General features: G+C 42.9%; 3 protein-coding genes across 10 annotated transcripts; 2 read left to right on the top strand and 1 right to left on the bottom strand.

Annotated features, from left to right (window-relative positions):
* The first annotated feature begins 209 nt into the window (after nucleotides 1–209).
* On the top strand, nucleotides 210–11,507 carry LOC120452573 (tachykinins). 2 transcript variants are annotated; one of them, XM_039636856.1, is made up of 4 exons: nucleotides 210–315; nucleotides 9,793–10,491; nucleotides 10,638–10,848; nucleotides 11,033–11,507. In XM_039636856.1, exons 2-4 carry the CDS (start codon nucleotides 9,850–9,852, stop codon nucleotides 11,044–11,046), a joined length of 867 nt encoding a protein of 288 aa, XP_039492790.1. In that variant the 5' UTR covers nucleotides 210–315; nucleotides 9,793–9,849; the 3' UTR covers nucleotides 11,047–11,507. The 2 variants fall into 2 exon arrangements, with proteins under 2 accessions (XP_039492790.1, XP_039492789.1); XM_039636855.1 differs by having other exon boundaries at nucleotides 10,614–10,848.
* Nucleotides 2,190–6,839, bottom strand: LOC120452572 (beta-galactosidase). Its single transcript, XM_039636854.1, has 5 exons — nucleotides 6,682–6,839; nucleotides 4,286–4,507; nucleotides 4,016–4,230; nucleotides 3,513–3,930; nucleotides 2,190–3,422 (listed from the first exon to the last, which is right to left on the bottom strand). Exons 2-5 carry the CDS (start codon nucleotides 4,504–4,506, stop codon nucleotides 2,363–2,365), a joined length of 1,914 nt encoding a protein of 637 aa, XP_039492788.1. The 5' UTR covers nucleotide 4,507; nucleotides 6,682–6,839; the 3' UTR covers nucleotides 2,190–2,362.
* A 907-nt stretch (nucleotides 11,508–12,414) lies between the features above and the next one.
* Nucleotides 12,415–21,472, top strand: LOC120451367 (transforming growth factor-beta-induced protein ig-h3). Of its 7 annotated transcripts, none has more exons than XM_039635006.1 (10): nucleotides 12,426–12,491; nucleotides 12,886–12,997; nucleotides 13,664–13,735; nucleotides 16,389–16,519; nucleotides 17,595–17,736; nucleotides 18,951–19,142; nucleotides 19,218–19,503; nucleotides 19,566–20,034; nucleotides 20,103–20,785; nucleotides 20,848–21,472. In XM_039635006.1, exons 2-10 carry the CDS (start codon nucleotides 12,927–12,929, stop codon nucleotides 21,331–21,333), a joined length of 2,532 nt encoding a protein of 843 aa, XP_039490940.1. In that variant the 5' UTR covers nucleotides 12,426–12,491; nucleotides 12,886–12,926; the 3' UTR covers nucleotides 21,334–21,472. The 7 variants fall into 7 exon arrangements, with proteins under 7 accessions (XP_039490938.1, XP_039490940.1, XP_039490948.1 ...); XM_039635014.1 differs by having other exon boundaries at nucleotides 16,194–16,519; XM_039635004.1 differs by lacking the exon at nucleotides 13,664–13,735 and having other exon boundaries at nucleotides 12,415–12,491; nucleotides 12,864–12,997; nucleotides 16,194–16,519.
* Nucleotides 21,473–21,675: the final 203 nt, after the last annotated feature.

Raw genomic sequence — 21,675 nt, 5'->3', positions numbered from 1 at the left:
CAGATTCTATTCGACCAATTGTTGATATGCACGAGCACTCCCACACACACACACCCACACTCTCACACTCACACACACACACCAGCCGAGGCAGCTCGTGTCCCGCTGAACTTCGTGTCCTGCCGGTCGGGCTTCCTGTTTCGGCCTTATCCTTCTGCCTTCTGCCGCTTTTATAAAGGTCCGTTGTCGCTTCGATCTGTCGCTCAGTTGTTGCATACTTCTCGGCGCGTTCGGTACGCGAGCAGTTGGCATTGAAACAAACAGTCAGATAGAACTGAAAGTGAAAGATATTTCCAAAGCGAATTGGCTCTATTTGTAAGTGAACTTCTGCATTAACATTTCATTGGCTTGGTGCACTTTCTGCTTAATATTTAATATGATATCTACTCAATTAATTTGGGCAGTGATTCCCTCTGAACCAAATCATTTTCCAAATAGATAGAATCTTTGTAAGCGACAGTGATAATTAGTGCGATCGTAGAGAATTTATTTTCTAAAATATACAATTTATTTTAAGTAATCATTAACATTTCTTTCAAAATAAATGGACATACAATTTATATTATTATGTCTTGAAGACAAATAGCACCTGGGATAATAATACATTTTAAAATAAATGGACATACAATTTATATTATTATGTCTTGAAGACAATTAGCACCTGGGATAATAATACATTTGTCAAAAATTGGCTGTGAAACAACACATTCAAAATGTTATGCTTCGGATTGTGAAGAGCAATGTTTGAGCACTGTTATCAGATTTTATTTCCTTTTTGATCTCCGGGGTCTGCTTAATATCATCAACAAGTTTTTACGACAGCACATTTGTCCAGTCTCACCATTAAACTTCATGGGTGGCTTCCACCCAATTTAAGGAAAAGAAAACGAGACGTTTTCACGTAATCCTGACAAATTCAGCACATTAAAACTGCAGATTTTAAAGGATAGGGTGTTTAGAAATAAAATGTGTTAACTCAGTAATAATTAATGCCTTATTAGCGGACAAGAAACTTCTGACAATTGCGTGATAAAAGAAGCTAGTGGACCAGGTTCCTCAGAAATTCGGAGTCAAGTTGGTTTTGTTTTTACATATTTGGGTCCAGCGGGAGCAGGAACATTGTTTATGGAGGATGGCCGTCATCAATTGACAGCCGGCGGCCAAAGCTAATAAAAAGCAACATCAATGCAGGGCACCAGATTCCGGGATTGGGATTGGGATGGCGATGGCACACATCCGGTGGCAGCACGCAATGCCATCCCATTTGGGAAGCACTTTCCCAAAAAGCCACTATGCACGGACTGGGTGGCCACGGGTGACATGAGGCGGCGCTTTAAAACTGCCCCTGGGTCTTAACTTGTTTTATGTCAACTTGGACAACGAGAACAGGGCAATTACAGCATGTGTAGCCAGCAAAAAAATACACAAATACTTGAGCTGCAGCTGCGCCTAAAAGGAAGATCCTTTAAAGTGTAAGCCAGTGCACGGGAATGTGTGTGAGCCAGGACTAATTAACCCGGCCAAGAACTGTAGCTGCCGCACTCATTACGGCAACAAGAGATGGTCAAGTAGGGAGTCATTCTCCGGGCCAGGAGCACTCCGTGTAATGTTAACGAGGCCAGGTACACAATTTGGGTAAATATTTCATTACAGTTCGAGGACAGTTTGGGAAAACTGAAGGGCGATGAAACTATTAGCTCATTAACTAAGCATAAATATTAATAGAGAAAAGTATATAGAGTGCGAGTAACTAAACAACAGAATTTCGAAATGTGTGAACATCTTTCTATAAACAATTTTAAGAATCCAAACAGTCTTAGTTCCTGTAAATAAAATATAGTTAAGGGCAGTTCACTGGAAAATGCCATCCTGAAATATCACAAAACTCTAAAACATGTACACATTTCAAAATCAACAGCAGTAATATAACATGTCTTAAGAAACCCAAATGCCAGCGGGAACAAATGGAGTGAGATTGTCATAAAAAACTTTTGGGAGCCTAAAAAATCAACGAACCAAGACGCGACTCACTTTTCGACTCGCCTTTGACTTACGGGCTCATCATCAGCGCATTTCTCTGGATTTCAATTTCAATCATTAGGGATTAATTTGGCCAAGGCACAAAGGTCACACATGGCAGGCCTGTCACTCCACCACCTCCATCCCCACCATCGCACAGCTTTAATGAGTCTTTTACAAAAGGGATAACGAGGCAGACAGGACGCGTCCGTCTCGGAGTTGCTTTAATGTCTCGCAAAGAACTTAAACCGCATAAATTTACATCTAGATCTACATAAACGGATGATGCATGATGTATGGCTACAGCGATGGATGCAAGTCGCACAGGTCCTTGGGCCGACGACTAAACGGTTCTCGCGTTCAGAATGGGGTTGTCCCGGAAGTGCAGCTCCTGTGAGGCGGGTGTCTGCTGGTACTCCACCACCACCAGTCGGTTTGAGCCCACCTTGAGCACGGGCGCCGGAACATACAGGGTGACTTGAGGTCCCACCAGTGGCCAGTACCTGCCGAGATTTTCGCCGTTTAGAAAGACAATGCCCTTGCCCCAGCCGGACATGTCCAGATAGGTGTCCGCCAGGTCCGACTTCTTCTGGATGTCCAGTTGTCCGTGGTAGATGGCGGGACCAGTGCGCAGCATTGTGCGCAGGTTCTTCAGCTCCTGGAAGCCCTGACGAACTGCCTCATCCGACTGGGAAATCAGCTGCTCCAGGCTGTCGTAAGACTCGAGAGGGAATTGGGTCATGTTCCAGTTGCTCAGCACCTGCTTGTCCAGTCGCACATCCCGCAGGATGCCCTTAAAGTCGTTCAGCTGACGACCGTAGTTGATGCGACCCTGGTTCTCAACGATGATCTGCAGTCTCCGTCCGGCACTCGCACTAATGGGCAATTCGAATACGGGTGTTTCCCTGGCCAAAATACCCACAAACTCCCCCTCCACATATACGTAACCTCGATCCGCGAGGCCGGGTACGCTCAGGATGCTAGGATCCCGCTTGAAACTGGGCAACCAGGTCTCGTAGAGCACCAGACCGGAATACTGTCCCAAAGCCTCGAAGCTCTTCGGCTTGGCGGACTGCACAAAGCCAGTGGAGAGACGAGTTCGCGCCTCCGGCGAAAGCAGACTGCAGCAGTTGGTCAGACGCACAGTTCCGTAGGATCGCTTGGGAACGGGTCCGGGCACGGGTTGCGTTGGCAGCGGGAGATAGCGGCCGGTGATACGTCGCAGGGCCTGGTATTTGGAAGTGGGATCCCCTGCCTCCGTCATGGGTGCATCGTAATCGTAGCTGGTGATGTCCGCCATGTAGTTTCCGGGTCCAATCTCATTGGCTCCAGCTGTAAATCCGAAATTAGTGCCGCCGTAGAACATGTAGAAGTTCACGCTGGCACCATGATCCAGCATGTTTCTGGAAGACAAATCATAATTATTTCATTATTTCTCTAGATAACAACTGCATGTATTTGTAATTATTGCTGAGAACTAATGTGAAACTTACATGAAAGTGGAAGTAATCGACTGGGTGCTGACATTGGCCATCGGCTCCGTCCAGTGGGTTAGCCAGCCGGGATAGTATTCCGCATTGACCAGCGGACCCTTCGGCTGGTACCTTCTAAGCTTGGCCCAAATGGGCTTGAGATCGTTCGTGGCTCCAAAGTCCATGGTCGCTAGGACGCCCTGGATTTTTCCACAGCGCAGCACACTGGGTCCATCGTTGGTGAAGAGCACCGCATGACCTTTGACATGACTCTCGGTCTCATCGCGAAGCCAATTCCGATAGTTGAGATCGCAGGCATAGAAGGAGCCATACTCGTTCTCCACCTGAACCATGATAATTGGCCCCCCATTGCCATACAGATATTTGTTCACCTTGGCAAAAAGTTGGGTATACCAAATGCGAACTTCGCTAAGATAATCTGGGACATAAGGGGAATTCAGCAGTGAAACATATGTAGAACATATAGAACATAGAACATAAACAAAAGTAGAAGCCATACTTACTGACATCTGCTGTTCGGAGTTGAATGCCAGGATACTTATTGAGTAGCCAGTAGGGAAAGCCGCCCATGTCACGCTCCGCACAAATATACGGACCCGGACGGAGGATGACCAACAGATCCTCGCCCACGGCCAGGCGTATGAAGTGCTCCAGATCGGCAATGCCACTCCAGGCATAAACGCCATCCCGCGGATTGTGCAACGACCACTCCACATATCTGTAGTTAAATGAAACATAAGTATCGAATTATTTAAACCCTAGAAGTGACTCACGTTGTCACCGCATTCAGACCCGCGGCTCTCATTGTCCTCAGGTGCCTCTGCCAGGTGGCTGGATGAGCACGGAAGTAGTGGAAGGAGCCGGCAATAAATCGGAATGGTTCTCCATCCTTTAGGAACTGATCGTTCTCGTAGTCCACTACGAAACTGCGATTCGCTGAAACAGCTCCCAGCAGCGGAAGTAGACCCACCAGGACCACCGCACTAAGCTTCATTCTAAAGGATTACAGGGATTTTTAAATCAATCAAGGTTCTAGAAATCAAGACATTGCATAGCAATTATTATTATAGTAAAGAAAATAACTAGTTTTATTAGTACAAAAAAGTAACCTTTTCAGTTGCGTTTTGCAGTGGCAAAAATATATGACATGCTGTGATAATATTATTCGCAAAAAAACAGAAAATCGATTTTTGTCCCAATTTCAATATTTACGATTTGTATTTTCGGTATAACTTGGCTAAAAATGGTCTGAAAGCTAAAAGAATAACACTTTTTTACTCCATTTTTGAACACAGTTCGATTGGGAATTTAATTACGAGCTCAGCGAGGTATGACATTCCATATTTGGACCAATATTTCGAATGCTGTAATCAAAATACTGATAATAATATTCGCAAAAAAACAAAAAATCGATTTTCGTCCCAATTTTAAGACTTGCGATTAGTATTTTTTGTATAACTTAGCTTAAAAAGGCCAGAAAGTGAAAATAATTATATATTTTTACACCTAATTAGCAATACTAACTATATCACTTTTTGACCGACATTGTTAAAATAATTTTTGGCCAAATTTTCGCATTTTTTGTAAGGGGTAACATCATTAAAATGGGCAAGAAATGTGAAAAAAATATGACCAACGTAACAGTAATTGAAAGTGACAAAAAGGTCCACAGCAAAATGATTGACTATTAATAGTATATCTTATCTATATATATGTCCCATATTTTGAATTTTTTGATAGATTATTGAATTTCTTTAAGTCTAGCCAACGTTTATCTTCCGGATAGTCTAAAGACGCAACCCGTTCCGCTTCCTAGTGAATCAATCTAAATCAGCGCAGTTGAGTTCATCGCAGTGCAAAGCGTGTCTCGTTTCAGCTGAAATGTTTCAATTGAAGTTCACGGCTCAATTGCTTAGTGACAACAAAACGATAAAATCTTTTGTTTGTTTTGCTTATGAATTGTTTGAAATTAATTCCATTTACTCAATTCCATTTACCCCCCTGAACTTCTTGGCTTGAGCGCTTTCTGGTTTCACTCTGCTGTTTCACATTTCCTTTGGGTCTCATTAATTAATGCAAGCTCAGCCTAAGTCAATTATTTAATCTGGCTTCTTCGCGCAGAGTAGTGTTTCACATAAAACTTTTTTTTCCACAGCAGCTGTTCCACAATAATAATGGATTGTTATTTCTGTATTCGGACACTTTGTTATGAATTCATTCTTATCGGCACAATTTGTTGCTCTTCACTTTCTTCGTTTTATGCGATTTGACAAGTGTATGCTACGTGTGTTTGTGTTCTATTTTATTTTTAATTCTCGATGCGGATTATTTTGATTACGCTGAACTATGAATATTGTTCAAGGCATCATTACGTTTATTAAAAATCATTTCTGTGATTCATTGTCCTCTGAGGCTTGTCCGCCATCCGTTTATAAATATTTTCCGGTTGAAAGACTTTATAAATTCATATTATGATTAATTTAGCCATTTTAAAGTGCTATAATTGACCAATTTTGGCAGGAGGTTATTTGATTTAATGTTTGCCCCAATGAACTTAGAATGTTCTACAGCGAATCGATAAAAATCCATTAGTTCACGGAATCTTATCTGTTTGCCTTACACAAATACTGAATTCAGCAGCTTAAATTGTGAAAAGCCAGTTTCATACATGCTTTATTGACATGAAGTAAACAGTTTAATTGAATTAATATGAATATTTAAAATACATAAATGCTTACACTCGATTGTGATTCCCTAACTCTTATCACTAAATGACTCTTAAACCGATAAGGAAAATTCCCCTCTAACCAAATGATCTGTGAATTAGCCTGTAATAAATACAATCCATCAAAAAACTCCCCGTACATGGGTACCTAAACTACGAATTCGAATATATTCAGCTGAGCCCAAAGGGAAAATCAGAACGGGAAACCAAACGTGTGCGTAAGCCCAGTAAATTTTAGGCATCTGACCTAAATAGATTATTTTGCATGCCAGTTACCGACTTTACAAGCTGGATCCCCACCGCGTGTGCCGCTTCACTTTACTGGCAATTAGACGAGAAAGTGGTCGATCGCCCCTTTTTTCTTTCGAAAGGAATCCAGGTGTTTTTTTTCTTGGAAAACATAAAGCCAGCCAAACTATCTCCAATTATTCATGTGACACTCACCTCGCTGATTGCAGCTCACCCAGTGAAAGAAGTATTTGACTTATGTGTTGAATTAGAGCACAGACGAAACAAAAACACAGAATGCGATCGTGATGCGTGCAATTACTCGGTGGAAAGTGCGCCAACTGTTCCGCTTCAAATCCAAATTCAAACTGATCGTGCGGTGACCAGAAACCGCGATTAAGTGCAGAACAGAACGAAGACGCGGCTGGCAACATGAGGCCAGCGCAATTGCAGTCAGCGGCAACATTGTTGGGCAACATTTGGTGGAACAATGGAGCACACAGAATAACTAAGGAAATCAAAACAAAACAAAGCCTTTTCTTAAGAACGAACAAAATCATTGCACATGATCTCCATTTACATGAAGATAATTATACAGATTCAAAATAATTTGCCATATGTGGGTCTATCAAAATATTTATTCTTTTTATTTGGGAATATATTAAGTAAAAATAAACTGACTAAATAAATATACATTAAAAGGACTTAAAGTCATAAAAAAAGTGTTATTATGATACAACCCATATGTTAAAACCCTTTGGGATTGGCTTTGCATCAAATGATCCCCGACTTTTAACCTACCATATTGATGCTGCCCCTTTATGCATCGATTGAGTGGCGTTTAATATTCCGTGCCCCTGGAGCATGTTCAAGTCGTTTTCCTAAAAAATTAATGTAAATTTATTTAAAATCCACACGCATGCGGGTGGAAATTCGGAATTGGGCTGCAGCTGCTAGTAGGAAAAAACGGAGTCGATTTCAAATTATGGTCACGCCTCATTTTTTATGCATTAACTGTGTGTATTTGCTTTGGCCTGAACTCTGGCCTCCTTTTCGCATGCAAAATAGGGTGACATGGAAATGCAGCCGCGGGCAATTGGCCGAAAAGTGAGTTTTCCATGTTGTTTTATTATTAATTTTATACATTTCTGCTGGGCCTCTCTGATTGCGTCCGTCTGTTGTTGGGTCACATTGCGTAGTCCTTTTTTACAACTGGGCTAATGGGCCCATATTACCCACCCACGAAAAAAATAAACACACACACACGCAAAGCAAAGGCCGAGCACACATTGTGTTGGCCGAAATGTAAATCTAGACGTAGGACGACTTGGCACGTCTTTAATCTCGCACGCCTGTCGGCAGTTTAAAGTGTCCTTTGGGATGCACACACACCCCGAGGCTCACACACACACACACTCGCACGTTCTGGGACAGAGAGTGTCCTACATAGACAATTAGACAACAGACATGGCCAAGTTAACAGCTTATCCGCATTAAGGCGGCGGTGGGAGTTGAGTTTTCCTGGTGCTGCTCCATTGTCCAACTGCCGCCTGTCAGCCCGATGTCCTAGCGTCCTCACGTCCCTATGTCCTCGTGTCCTGCCAGGACGTGGCTTGACGAGCCGGGCCAGGTAGCCCGAAAACCGGAAGTTCGCCACATTTGCACACTGTTAATTTTGCAGCAGCAAACTGTGCTTGAATTAGTTGGGCACAGTGCACGGTGGGACGAGATGGCTAATTACGGGGTATCAGTTAGTCAAAAATAATTTTAATAGAAAAAAAATCGAGAATAATATCAGCAATACATTTTAATTATAACCTGATTAATTAAATTTGTTCGTTCCATATAGAAATTAACTTGATAGGATTTTCATGTGTAAGCAACTATTTTTTCAAGATCCCAGGATGTAATTAAAAATGAAATCTGGCACTTATGCCCACCGTTAGTTTAAAGCACAAGAGGCATGTTCTGATGCTTTGACATTTGAGGACCTCTCCTCTAGTCCCAACTATTCCATTTTTACCCTTAGAAAAACAGCAAACTTTAGGGCCTTTTAGCACTTTGGCTCCATTCCAACTTCAAGCAAACAGAGGCGCCGTAATCATAACAGCGATGAGTCCAAAGTACCTAACAACCTGTTGATTGTGGCAGACTCGACATCAATTGAATTCAAATGCATTTCGCTAAGTTCAATTGAATTGCTTCTGCACTTTTCAGCCCCAAGCTGCAATGTTTGCTTGTTTGCGGTTGTCGCCGCCGGTGGCAATCAATTGAATTACATGTTTGTTGTTTCCTGTGCGCATCGCATCGTTAGACATCGCCACAGTTTTTACATCTATTGCTCCTGTTGCAGCTGCCACTGCGACACCATTTCCCCCTCTCCCCCCATTCCCCCACGGGTTTTAGCCATCAGGACGGGGGTTTATTTGCATGGCAATTTTACTTTACCAGGCGTGGCATAATCATGCGTGGCGTCAACTCGTTAGAGATACTCGCACTTGGGATGTTGCACTCGAAACTACGAAAAAATCTAGTTGTAAAAAGGCAGGAAAAAAGGTTTTTAAAATAGCATTGTTATACGATCCATATAAATATTGGTACTCTATCTAATCTTATGTTTATTATAAGCAAAATCACTGTCGACATCAATATAGTTGAATCACTTTTGAAACTTATATGAATAAAATAGCGGATTGCAGTGGTTACGATCTATCATTTGCATAGAATTTAAATATATTTTTCCCTGTTATAAAACCGATCTATCCTATCTCTTGAAAATTTTATTACATTACATAGTTTGTATTATTATTATTTTATATACTATGTTGCATGAATGTGTGCTGGAAAGCATTCTATTTCCCGCAAGCTCCTTAACCTGCTGAACACCCGCCTCTAATCCCAGAACACGAATGCAAAAAGGTCAAGTAGACGCCGCCGCGGGGAATTTGCGAGTCTAAGTGCACTAAAGCAAGTATATGCGAAAAGCAAAACAAAAAAAAAAAGGAAAATCAAAACAAACAGAGCAGGAAATGAAATGGAAAACATTTTTAAAGGGTTGCTCTTCATACGGCTTTTCTTTTTAATACCTCTAGTAATTATTTTAATTGTATACGAAGTGAGTATATAATACTAAGTATTTATAAACAGATATGCAGCTAAACTCATTCACATTTTTATAAAGCAAATGAGAGGCTATTTTAAGATATAGGATTATATTTAAAAATCAAGTTACAAATTAAGATTTATCCAAAATATCTATATATTTATTTGAAATAAACATAATTCATTAATAAGTGCATCGGAGTAAATCATAGATTTTTTCCCAAGTCCGCTTTTCCAGCAGCGCATCCAATTTCACGCCCGCCTAAAAGCTCGCCACGTCCAATGCGCCCTCTGAGCGGTTTGCTAGCGGTGGCGCTGCTGCTGCTGCTCCTGCTGACGGCACCGTCGAGTGCGGCGGACACGGAGACGGAGGTCTCCAGCAGCCCACTGACGCCGGGAGCCGATGAGACGCGCAGGGTGGTGAAGCGGGCGCCCACGTCCAGCTTCATTGGGATGCGCGGCAAGAAGGACGAGGAGCGCGACACCTCGGAGGGCAACTGGCTGGGTAACTCGGGGCCCGATCCGCTGGATTACGCCGACGAGGAGGCGGACAGCAGCTACTCCGAGAACGGGCGGCGACTGAAGAAGGCACCGCTTGCCTTTGTGGGCATGCGCGGCAAGAAGTTCATCCCGATCAACACCCGCCTCTCCGAGGTGCTGCAGAGCCTGGAGGAGGAGCGGCTGCGGGAGAGCCTGCTGCAGGACTACTTCGACCGCTTGGGCTCGGCGGTGGGCAAGAGGGCGCCCACTGGATTCACGGGCATGCGAGGCAAGCGGCCCGCTCTGTTGGCCGGCGACGATGATGCGGATGCGGACGAGGCCACCGAGCTGCACGAGAAGCGGGCGCCGGTCAACTCGTTTGTGGGGATGCGCGGCAAGAAGGACGTCTCCCACCAGCACTACAAGCGGGCAGCTCTCTCCGATGTAAGTGGACTTGCCAAGCAGTTGGTGGCACGTACAGTGGTCTCTCTTGATGAATAACACATAAAAGAGACCACTGAGATGCGTAATATAGTCATTCTATGTGAAGCTCTAATCGACCCCAGTTCTGGCACACTTTCTTTAAAAAGTCCTATGACTTAAGGGGAAAGCAGCAGCGTTTCGCGGACTTCAACAGCAAGTTTGTGGGGGTGCGTGGCAAGAAGAGCGATCTGGAGGGAAACGGCATCGGAACTGGGATTGGGGAGGATCATGAGCAATCTCTGGTTCACCCATGGCTCTACCTCTGGGGAGAGAAGCGGGCGCCCAACGGATTCCTGGGAATGCGAGGCAAACGGCCAGGTAATTCGAGCTCTTTCAACCAAAATCAATAGGTAAAAAGATAACAAACCTAAACTGGCTATTGCTCGCTGATTCAAGTATTCAATAAACACATTTATTATTTATTGATCGTCAACCGGGGAAGCCCACCTATATACTCCATTAATTATGGATTTCGATTATTCTTCTCCCCTCATCCACACAGCACTTTTCGAGTAGGCGATGTTGAGCGATTTGAATGATATCGATGGAAGTTCCTCTTAGAGCTACAAAACTAGAAAATGCGAAAATAGATGGACGCAGGGGACCGGGAGAGCAGATTTGGAAACAGAATGGATCACAAGAGTGTTTCAAATAATCACTGGGCTGGAGATTATTTCAAACACGGACACACAAAATTTCAGCTTATTGTATAACGAGACTTGCAAATAATTTATTGTGAATTTATTTGAAATCGAATGATGCTTCAAAGATTGTGTGGGTGCAATTGTACTATTTGCATATCTAAGTGTAAACTTTTAATCAAAATTACGATGAACATTTAACTAGAAGACGTTCAACTGCACAAGAAAAACAGAAAAATGGGAAAGTATTTATTAATTTAAAACAAATATATTTAAAGATACATTTCAGTTGTGGTACATCTACGTATACAAGATATATATACACCTACATTAATAGCACAAATAAATATTGTAAATAATGAATAAATAATTATTTCAGAAACTGATGTAAACGATTTTTACAGGGGTGTCAACTTAATGGGCGTTTCAACTTACTCAGGTTGACTTCCATATACATACATATATATATTTAGGAATATCATCATTTGATATTGACTAAAATCAAACAATAAGCAATTAAATACAAGAAAACATTAAAAAGTCTTCTCACAGTTCCGAGAAATTCAATTCCATCTACACATGTAGCTACAAGCTGACATCTTGTTAAAACAAAACAATAAAAAACGATCGGAACAATTTCAAAATATGAGGAGACTCCTAATAAGGCGGAACAGACCAGAAGCCGCAGTGATTGATGGGTGTTAGAGGTTACGGGAATATCCGAAATTCCGAGTGCGCACTAGAACTGGCCAACAAATTCAGGTAGGACATGGCCAGAAACGCTCTAGGTGCAGTTTTACCTGCAAACCATTCTAGGAACTGTTATGAACCTATTACAGCAACTTGTGTTCATGTGAAAGTATTCGAAATAAACTAGAAATGAATAAGTTTATTAAAATGAATTCTTCTAAATTACATGTTTGAAATGATCTAGTGCAAAAGGTTCTATATTAATATTCAGATCCGTTAAGTTTTAGTTCTGAATCCCAAATGCTGCTATGATTAATTCGTTTCACTCACTTTTAGTTGGCACTTTCACAATTTGTTCGATCCTCCTGCCACCCGCACTATTTGCATATATACATACATATATACATATATACACATATATGTACCAGATTTCAAAGCGTCCCCAAAAGTTCTCTCCGTTCTCCCAAAGCTCCCATGATCACTACATGCGGCAGAGGAGGAATCGACTGCGACGGCGACTGCGGCAGAGCAGCTTATAAATACCAGATGCTCGACGTTCTTGGGCAGTTAGTTTTAAACTGCGACTTGAAGCGGCCACATCGTCGGAGCAAGCGACCTATAACCACTTTCGTGAGTGCCACAAGTGCCTGTTTTTGCGATTAGTAGCTAAAGCCAAAGGAGCCAGAGACATTTGATAATTGAGTGTGTGCCAATTTTTGTAAAACAAGACAATTGACAATAATTACACGGGAGTGACAGGCAGCACATGTCGTCTGTCCGTATATTCACAATTAATGCGTGAAGACAGTGGAAAATTTTCTTCTTCGACCGTCGCTCTCACTCCCAAAATCAGTCACCTACATACGCGAGTGCAGCGCTGCGTGGAAAACCTGTATTTCTTCGGTTTCCCAGCTGTTTTTCCATCCATCGCAGTGAAATTTCTCGAGTCCAACCAGCCATTCAGCCAGCTTCAGCCATTCCCTTGATTACAGCAACTTTCAGCTTGTCTCGTTCATTTACTTAGCTCCCAAACCGAGGCTCCAGATTAAGATTGTGATACCAAACATGCTACGGCTGTGGGCCTGCCTGCTCCTCCTGGGATCAATCCAGATCCAGGCGGTTCCATTCTACGGCGAGTGAGTATTAATCCAACCATTTTTTTCCTTATTTTCGTGCTGTGTAGCGTTCGTTTCATGCACATTTCACGTAGTTTGAGTGGTTTGCGTTGCGGGCTTAATGGTTAACATACATCGACATCTTCTGATAAGGCATGAACTAAGTGTTTGATGTTATCGGAACAAAATTGAGATGCCAGAAATGCCTGGGACCCACAAAAATTCAAACTATTCGAGCCCACCAAAATCGAAATACTTGTCTAATTTAACATATACAATTTCATAGAACCATTGGTACAAAATTTTACCTAACAAGTGGATCCGAAATATTTGAAAACCCTTTTCGGAACCATCTCAAAAACACTTCAAACCAGATACAACATCAAACTGATTTTATAACCTCTGACTAACTAGATACCTAATCCGAAACGTTTGATACCATCAATAATAATGTTCATAACAATTTTAATGTAAGGCTCGAGTTTAATACAAATCAATTTTAAAATCACGTTTTCAAAAAAATTGTTTAAGTTGTTTACCAATTGGTAAAGGTCTCAAGCTAATTGCGAACAATAATTGCGAGCAATAATATTAAGTGCTTAAGTCCCATAGAACTACCCCAAGTAGATTTTTCCCCAGCGCCCGACCTTTTGAACCTGTCCCAATAAATAAAATGTTGAATTCCAGTTCAAGTTCTGATGAGGTTGCCGAATTCGATGACTCTTCGGGTTCCTCACACGAGTCCTCAGATAAGTCCAGGTGAACTATAAGTAAACTGTTGAGTCCCCTCATTCCCCAGTAGATTTGCTCATTTACAACTACTTACCAAAGCAAACATACAGTCGAGGTTTACATGTGAAACAACTTTAAAATGCTGGTCCCGTCGGAGGGCCCAGTGACACCACATAAAAGTTGGCTAATACCGGGTTCAGTGCTTTTTATGACATTTTAAAGCCCACAGAGCACCAAGCACCAAGCCCTGTTTGTTCTTGGAGAAATTTTTCGCCCGCTAAACGAAACTGCAAATAAAGTTGACCGAAATGTTTATGGTAGCGAAGGCGCTGAAAGAGCGAAAAGTTCCCCCAGAAAGAAAGTCCAAAGCCCGGCGAGTAGTGACCTCAATTGATAAACATTAAACTGAAACTGTTGAGTCGCAGAGATTGTCTGCCAATAAATCCGCATCGAAACGGGTTGGTGTTCTTGCCGCAATTGGGAATGTACAAAGGCCACGACTTGAGTCTTCCATTTGTCTTATTTATTTTGTTTTTTTTTGCGAAAGATACTGCATCGCAAGAGAACAATGTGCAACCAAAGTGGGGCAACACCGCGGGACTTGGGCAACCAACAGCACAACATCCATCCACATCTTCAACCTCCGATCTTCGCCGGTCGCTCCACACTTGGCTGACTTTGCCACCTTTGGGGTTCAATCCGCCGCAGGGCTGGCTCATCTTTGACACACAAATCTCGAACGGTTTTGGCCCTGAAAGCAATTGACATTTGGCACGGCATGAAGTGGCATAGTGTGGGAAGGGGTAATGCGCCGGCTAAAGAATGCCCCCGCCAACTCTATAATCTGCCCTCGAATTGGGTCACCCACAATTTGGTTTGTTTTTGTCGTATTTCCCCCTTTAACGCTCTCCAAATGTTTTTTATTCTGCCTGCCACGGCTGCGCTTTAATTAAATCAGGCAGCCATTTGGTTGGATCCATCTCTGCCCTCGCCGTAAACATTTCCCTGGAAATTTCTGTGGCCAATGACTTTCGCTCTGGCTTCAACCGGACAGAATTTAGTTTGCTTGCAAATTGTATTCGATTCACGGATTGGATATGCATTCTACAGATATTCAGCGTGGGCTGAAATACCTCGCTCCCAAAACAAATACTTCAAATATTCATTAATCTTTCACAAATTATCAAGTCATTGATTTACTGCTAAATGGATATATTTGAAATCTCATCAGTTGATTTTTTAAATCATTACAAAGGAAACTGCTTCCATTGTTAGATTTTTTTATTAATTCAAATTTGTTCATGAATGTATGCATTTCTAAATATTCCTTTCATTGAATAATCAACGTACAATAGTTTATATAATGGAAAGCACAATAGTTTTTGACTTACTTTTAAGTAATTGAAATTTGTCATGATAACTTTGTAACGTATTTTATTAATGCGAATAATTTAAGCATTAATTTTTATTGAATATTATGGTGACTGATGGACATTCAGTTGATTCAAGCTGAGTGGTTTCCCGTGAATCTGACAGGGTAGAAGTAGAAAAAAGGAACAAAATCATCTGGCAACTGGCCAAGCCTCTAGCCTCTACATCGTAATGTCGGCTTAAATCGTCTGTATCACTACCAAAGCCACTCTGAGCCCTGCCGATCACGTCCCGCCTGGATGAGTCATCTTGGGCGGAGGCAGAACTCCAACCAGAAGTGAATCGGATACACAGAAGTACCTCAGAGTCAGCAGCCAACAAATTGTTTACGTTTCGCCTTTTCGGGCATTATTGTTTTATTATTTATTACCAGCTAGTTTCGTTTTGTTTTTCTTTTATTTTTCATTTAGCTCTTATTATGAGCTTTTTTTAATTAGCTCCCGCGAAGCGAATTTTAATGAGCCGCAGCGAAAAAAAAAAATGATTTGAAGTTGGCTAACGCGTATGTCTTCATAGAAAGTATCTGAGTCAGTTTCTAGATTTCGAATGCATTGGGAGACGCAGAAAAACCGAAACCGAAATCCGTTGACATAAATCTCAGTTGATGGATGACAAGTGCAGGAACATTCCCCAAGTTTTGTTCCTTTTGTGCCTTTTTCAGCGATTGTTTCGGCACTTAAAAAGTTATTTTCATTTGATTCTAAATAGGAGTTCCACTGAGAGGGGCGCTTAGTATGCGGCACAGGTAAATGCTGCGCAAAAAACCTAAACAATGAGCACGATCAGCATATATACTACATACAGATAGATACATGTATTTAGTTTTGTGGGGGTAGAGTTGAGCTTCTTTTTATGCGAGGGAACAATGAAGGCATATGAATTATTGGGTCCCGGTTCCGTTTCGATTCGTTCCGCTCAGCATTGGAATTTGCATGAAGGGAACTCACACACCAGCCAGCTTTTACTGTATACACTAACCACACCACTCTACACCACTCTACACCAACCACCACCCACCATGCCCACTCCCACCCCCTATCCCATCGATCTGCAGCTTTATGCCACACTTAACCCACCCATTGCCGGCGCATCGCAACCTGTTCGCGCCCTTGCCCTTCGCACCACTCGCACCGCTCGAGCCCCACGATCCACTGCATGCCCAGGCCTCGCAGCGGATGGCGAGCGTCTGGAACGGACCCGCCCCGCTGGCCCCGCAGCTCCACTCATCTCACCTGTTGCCCCTATTCAGCAGCGGATTCGACACCGAGTTCGTGCCCCTGGAGCACCAGCACCAGCAGCAGCAGCAGCCGCAGGGTCGCCAGGAGACGGCGGCCACCGTTCCCGCCCAAACTCCCAGCGGTGTGGAGCAGAAGCCATTCAGTAAGTGCGCCAATCTATTCTATATGTTATATACCCACTTATACTTAGATATTGGTTTGAAATAAATTGGAATGGAAGCGCGAAACTCTTCTAATTATTTCTGTTGCAATTATTTCCTAGTCGAATTCGAATCAATCTGGAAATAAATCTGAAATTAGATCTGAAATTAAATCTAAACTTAAATCTAAAATTGAATCTAAGACGCGACTAATTCCACAAAACATAAACTACCCTGCAATAGCAAGAGGTAGCCAACCTTGATTAGCAATCAATTGCTTAATTATAGTGACAGTATGCCATTAAAATTGCACTTGCTAAATTAGTACTTTAGAGAATATTATGTGCAAGCTTAAGCTCAACGTAATTATTGTTACTAATGTATATTCTAAATGTGTTAACAGGTAGCAATACTTTAATTTGAAGCACAGCAATACATTTTGTGTGTAGTTTTAATTAAAATGGTTACTAAAATATATTCTAAATGTGTTAAAAAAGGGAAATACTTTAGTTTGAAGCACAGCAATAAATTTTAGATGTAGTTTTAATTAAAATTGTCACTAAAGTATATTCTAAATGTGTTAACAAGTAGCAATACTTTAGTTTGAAGCATAGCAATACATTTTGAGCGTAGTTTTAATTAAAATGGTTACTAAAATATATTCTAAATGTGTTAAAAAAGGGAAATACTTTAGTTTAAAGCACAGCAATTAATTTTAGATGTAGTTTTAATTAAAATTGTCACTAAAGTATATTCTAAATGTGTTAACAAGTAGCAATACTTTAGTTTGAAGCACAGCAATACATTTTGAGCGTAGTTTTAATTAAAATGGTTACTAAAATATATTCTAAATGTGTTAAAAAAGGGAAATACTTTAGTTTAAAGCACAGCAATAAATTTTAGATGTAGTTTTAATTAAAATTGTCACTAAATGTGTTAACAAGTAGCAATACTTTAGTTTGAAGCACAGCAATACATTTTGAGCGTAGTTTTAATTAAAATAGTTACTAAATATATATAAAATAGCACAGCAGTAAATTTGAAGTGTGGTTTTCATTGCATTTCCTTACTTCGCAGATGTGGACACCATCACCACGGACGTGAATGCACCAAATCCGGCCATCTTCTTCCAGCAATCATTCCCCTTCTTTGGCAATGAGTTCTTCAACTCGTTCGGAGGCTTCGGCTTTGGAGCTGCCCAGGAGCCCTGGTGGAAGGGGTAAGTGGCATCGATCAAGGGCACTGAAAAGTCCCCCAGTTATGGTCAGTAATTTGGCGTCTTTCCTAATCGCCGCACTCGAGTGATTCTGCGTCCAACTTCGCTGTTCTTGGCATTTGGCAATTAAGAGAGCACAATGTCAAGTTCATGCGGCCCATTAAATATATGATTGTACATAGTAATCTGTAATTGTGTACACTTGGATGGGTTATCGCCATTATAGAGGCAATCGAGCATATCAATTAACTAGTAAATACCTACTTAAATAATTTTCCATCCAAGATTACCCGCAGCTGAGGCTGCTTAATATTTTTCCAGGGATCGATTGCTGCTTTTTGATTAATTGCCCAACCAGATGGGCACTGTATGAGTATATAGGGAAAAGTGAATGAATATATAGAGATATAGTGATGTAGTGACTATATTGGATAAGTGCACAACTACACGGTTTCTACAGCCGAGCTTGCACTTTTATAAATTGTGAAATCCACTTGTCGTCTTTTTTGCAGTGAGCGATGAACTCGTTGCTGCGGACATAGTGAAATGAAAGTCACAGATGTGGCAAATTGAAAAATTAGCTGCATTACAAACTACATATAAATGTATATTGTATGTATATATGTACATATGCGACTGTATATCTATGGTTCAGTGAGAAATTTCTAAAATCTACGCACACAATAAGTTCGCATTCAGAAACCAAAATGCGAGGAGTCTCATCGCTGCCATAATTGAATTGATGGTCTGGCAAAGCTGTTAAACCAACACACGAACGCTTTTACATAAAAGTCAGTTTGTATAGTATAACTATGCTTTCTATGCCGACTCATTGTGCAAATCCATTGGGCAAACACTCGGTTAGCGAGTGCTGATCGACCAGCTAAGTTGGATTGGATTCAGAGTTGCGGGTATATAGCAATTTGGGGTTGAATCAGAATTATACTGTAGGCTGTACGATATAGTGCATTGACATTTCGATTTGCACGTCTGATATATGAGCAACTCATTAGCAGATAATTTGTAGGTTTGGCTAGAACTTGTCTAAAGGAATTTGTAAAACACCTAACAGGAGAATGATCATGGCTTAAATATAGCAAATGATTATTAGTAACAAGTTATAAGCACAATATAGTGATCCCATTTACCTCGTCGAACGATTACTTCATCACATATACCACAAAGTTAACCAACAACCAATTTTTCGCTCCATTCAGCCCCAATGTGTGCACCGAAAAGGAGGAAGACGAGACCGTGGCCACTGAAACGGAGGCTGAAGAAACCGTGGACACCTTTGGCCAGGAACGTGATGGCGTTACCAACGTGGTGCGATCCCCACTCTTTGGCCAGTTCCAATTCAGCGTGAACTCCTGCGCGGAGAAGCCCAACAAGCACGTCTGCACCAAGATGTAAGCAGATTACACGAGGATTACCCAATACGAGTATATAGTAATCCAATTGATTGAATACTTCATCCCCTGCAGCGTGAATCAAAATGGCAAGAAGAAAACGCTGACGATGACCCGCCAGTGCTGCTATGGCTATGGACGCCCCAGGAACGCCGACTTCACGACGCCCTGCGAGAAGATCGACATCAAGGACGTGGAGGCCACGGCCAGTGACATGGGTGCCAAGCAGTTCCTGGAGAGCGCTCGCACTGCCGGCGAGCTGGCCGATATGCTTGGAGCAGGCAGTGGCAAGAAGGTGACCCTCTTCGTGCCCAACGACGCCGCCTTTATGGAGTATCGTGGCCACCATCAGCAGGAGAATGTGAGCATGCCTTTGGTTACTAAGAGTAATATAAATAAAAGAGGCTTCTTTACAAAACTCAGAATGTTGAAGATGCCAAGGCCGAGGCTTCCAAGCCATCCATCTACAAGCTGCACGCTGTGCTCGGCGAGGTTCAGCTGGAGGACGTGCCCAATGAGAAGCTTCTGCAGACGGAGCTGCCTGACCAGAAGATCCGCATCAACAGCTACCAGCTGCCGGCGGCTTTGGGCTTGGAACCCTACCGCTTTGCCGCCAACTGTGTGCCCATCGAGAAGCACGACAAGCTCTCGGAGCAGGCCCTTGTCCACACTCTGGGTGGAGTGCTGAAGCCGCTGACCAAGAACCTTATGGACATCATCAGGGAGCGTGCGGATATGTCCATTATGCGCACTGTTCTGGAGAAGACCAACCTGAGCGCCATGCTGGAGGATGACAAGCCGGTGACCATCTTTGTGCCCACCGACGCCGCCTTCGACAAGCTGGAACCTCATCTGCGTCGTGCTCTCAAGGAGGGTCGTGGTTGTGCCTCAAGTGAGTTGGCCTGGAAACTAACCCACAACCAGTTGACTAATCCAATATGATTTCCATTCATTCCGCAGACATCCTGAAGAACCACTTGCTGGACCTCACCTTCTGCTCGCTGGCCACTGTTCCCGGAGCCAAGACGACCGCCTACAATCTGCTGGGAGAACCCCTGCTCCTCAACCGCACCCAACGCGCTGCGAATCAGACTGGTCCCAATCCCATCTACATCAATAACTTGGCCAAAATCATTGAAGCCGATATAATGGGCACCAATGGTGTCCTGCACGTGATCGACACCATCCTGCCCACTGAGTCAGCTCTGCCCATGACCTCGTTGATGTCGCAAAAGAACCTGACCATCTTCCAGCGATTGCTGGAGGCCTCGGGCTACGATGATCAGTTCGACGATCTGGACAACGTGACCATCTTTGCGCCAACCGACAAGGCTCTGCAGAACACGGAGTGGGCTCGCATGCTAAAGGAACAGCCGGAGCTGCTGAATCACAACTTGGATCTGCTCGAGTTCCTTAACTACCATGTGGTCAAGCCCATGATCAAGACTTGTGACCTGTCAGAGAAATCCCTGCCCACGGTTGCTGGATCCAGTGTGCGTCTGAATCTCTACTCCACACATGCCCTCTTCTCGGACGTGATGAACCGGGCAACGGTCAACTGCGCCCGCCTGGTGCACTTCGATGATGAGAGCTGCGGATCCGTCCTCCACCAGGTGGATCGTGCCTTGGCACCACCCAAGAATGTGAGTTCCTAGTGGTATTCATGGAATATATTGCTCAAGTTTGTTTGTAAATTTCCCCGCAGAACATGCTTAAGCTGCTGGAGGCTAATCCCAACTACAGCAAGTTCCTGGAGCTGGTTCGCAAGGCTAATCTCACCCAGCTGCTGTCCAACGACTCAAGGAGTCTCACCCTGCTGGTGCCCAAGAACGATGTCTTCGAGGAGCTGAACGAGTCCGGTGAGGGCTCAAAGCCCGCCGATCCCCTGGCCTTGGTCAAGACCCATATCGTTGAGGATGTTGTCTGCTGTGCCGGCATCATCCCAACCAACTGGCCATTTGTCCGCTCCATTGAGTCCATCTCTGGCCAGCATCTGCGCATCACCCGCGATCGCCGTCCCAAGATCGAGAACGCCGGCGTCACCAAGTGCGATGTCGTGGCCACCAATGGCATTCTCCACGAGATCAACGACATCATCGTGCCACGCCCACAGCGCCAGCAGCAGCGACCCCAGCTGATCCCGCCCGGAGCTGGCTATCAGCCACAGGGCGACTTCGATGTCTTCTTCTGAGCGCTGCTCGTCCCCATCTCATGCATATTGATATATAAAGCAGATATTTATATTTACTCTTACGATTTGTCAATTGATTGGAAGCCACAAAAAGCTCAGAATCTTCGCTGATAAATAAAATAAATAGTATTAAAACAAACATGAACTGTTTACTGAAGGTATCAAAAGGTATAATATTATCTTTTGCAGTTGCTTTAAACCTGTAGTGGAAATGGGTTTTCTCTTTAAAAAAGGGGGTTGGTATATACTATCATGATTTTTGAATCACTCTTTCAGAGAGCTACATTAATAATGCGAGATAATTTATTAACACATACATATATATATGCATAAAGAACTAAG

This window comes from Drosophila santomea, chromosome 3R (assembly GCF_016746245.2).
Source record: "Drosophila santomea strain STO CAGO 1482 chromosome 3R, Prin_Dsan_1.1, whole genome shotgun sequence".
NCBI classification, from domain to species: Eukaryota; Metazoa; Arthropoda; class Insecta; order Diptera; family Drosophilidae; genus Drosophila; species Drosophila santomea.
The sequence above is the reverse complement of the archived record's forward strand: the minus strand, read 5'-3'. Positions and strand labels throughout refer to the sequence as shown.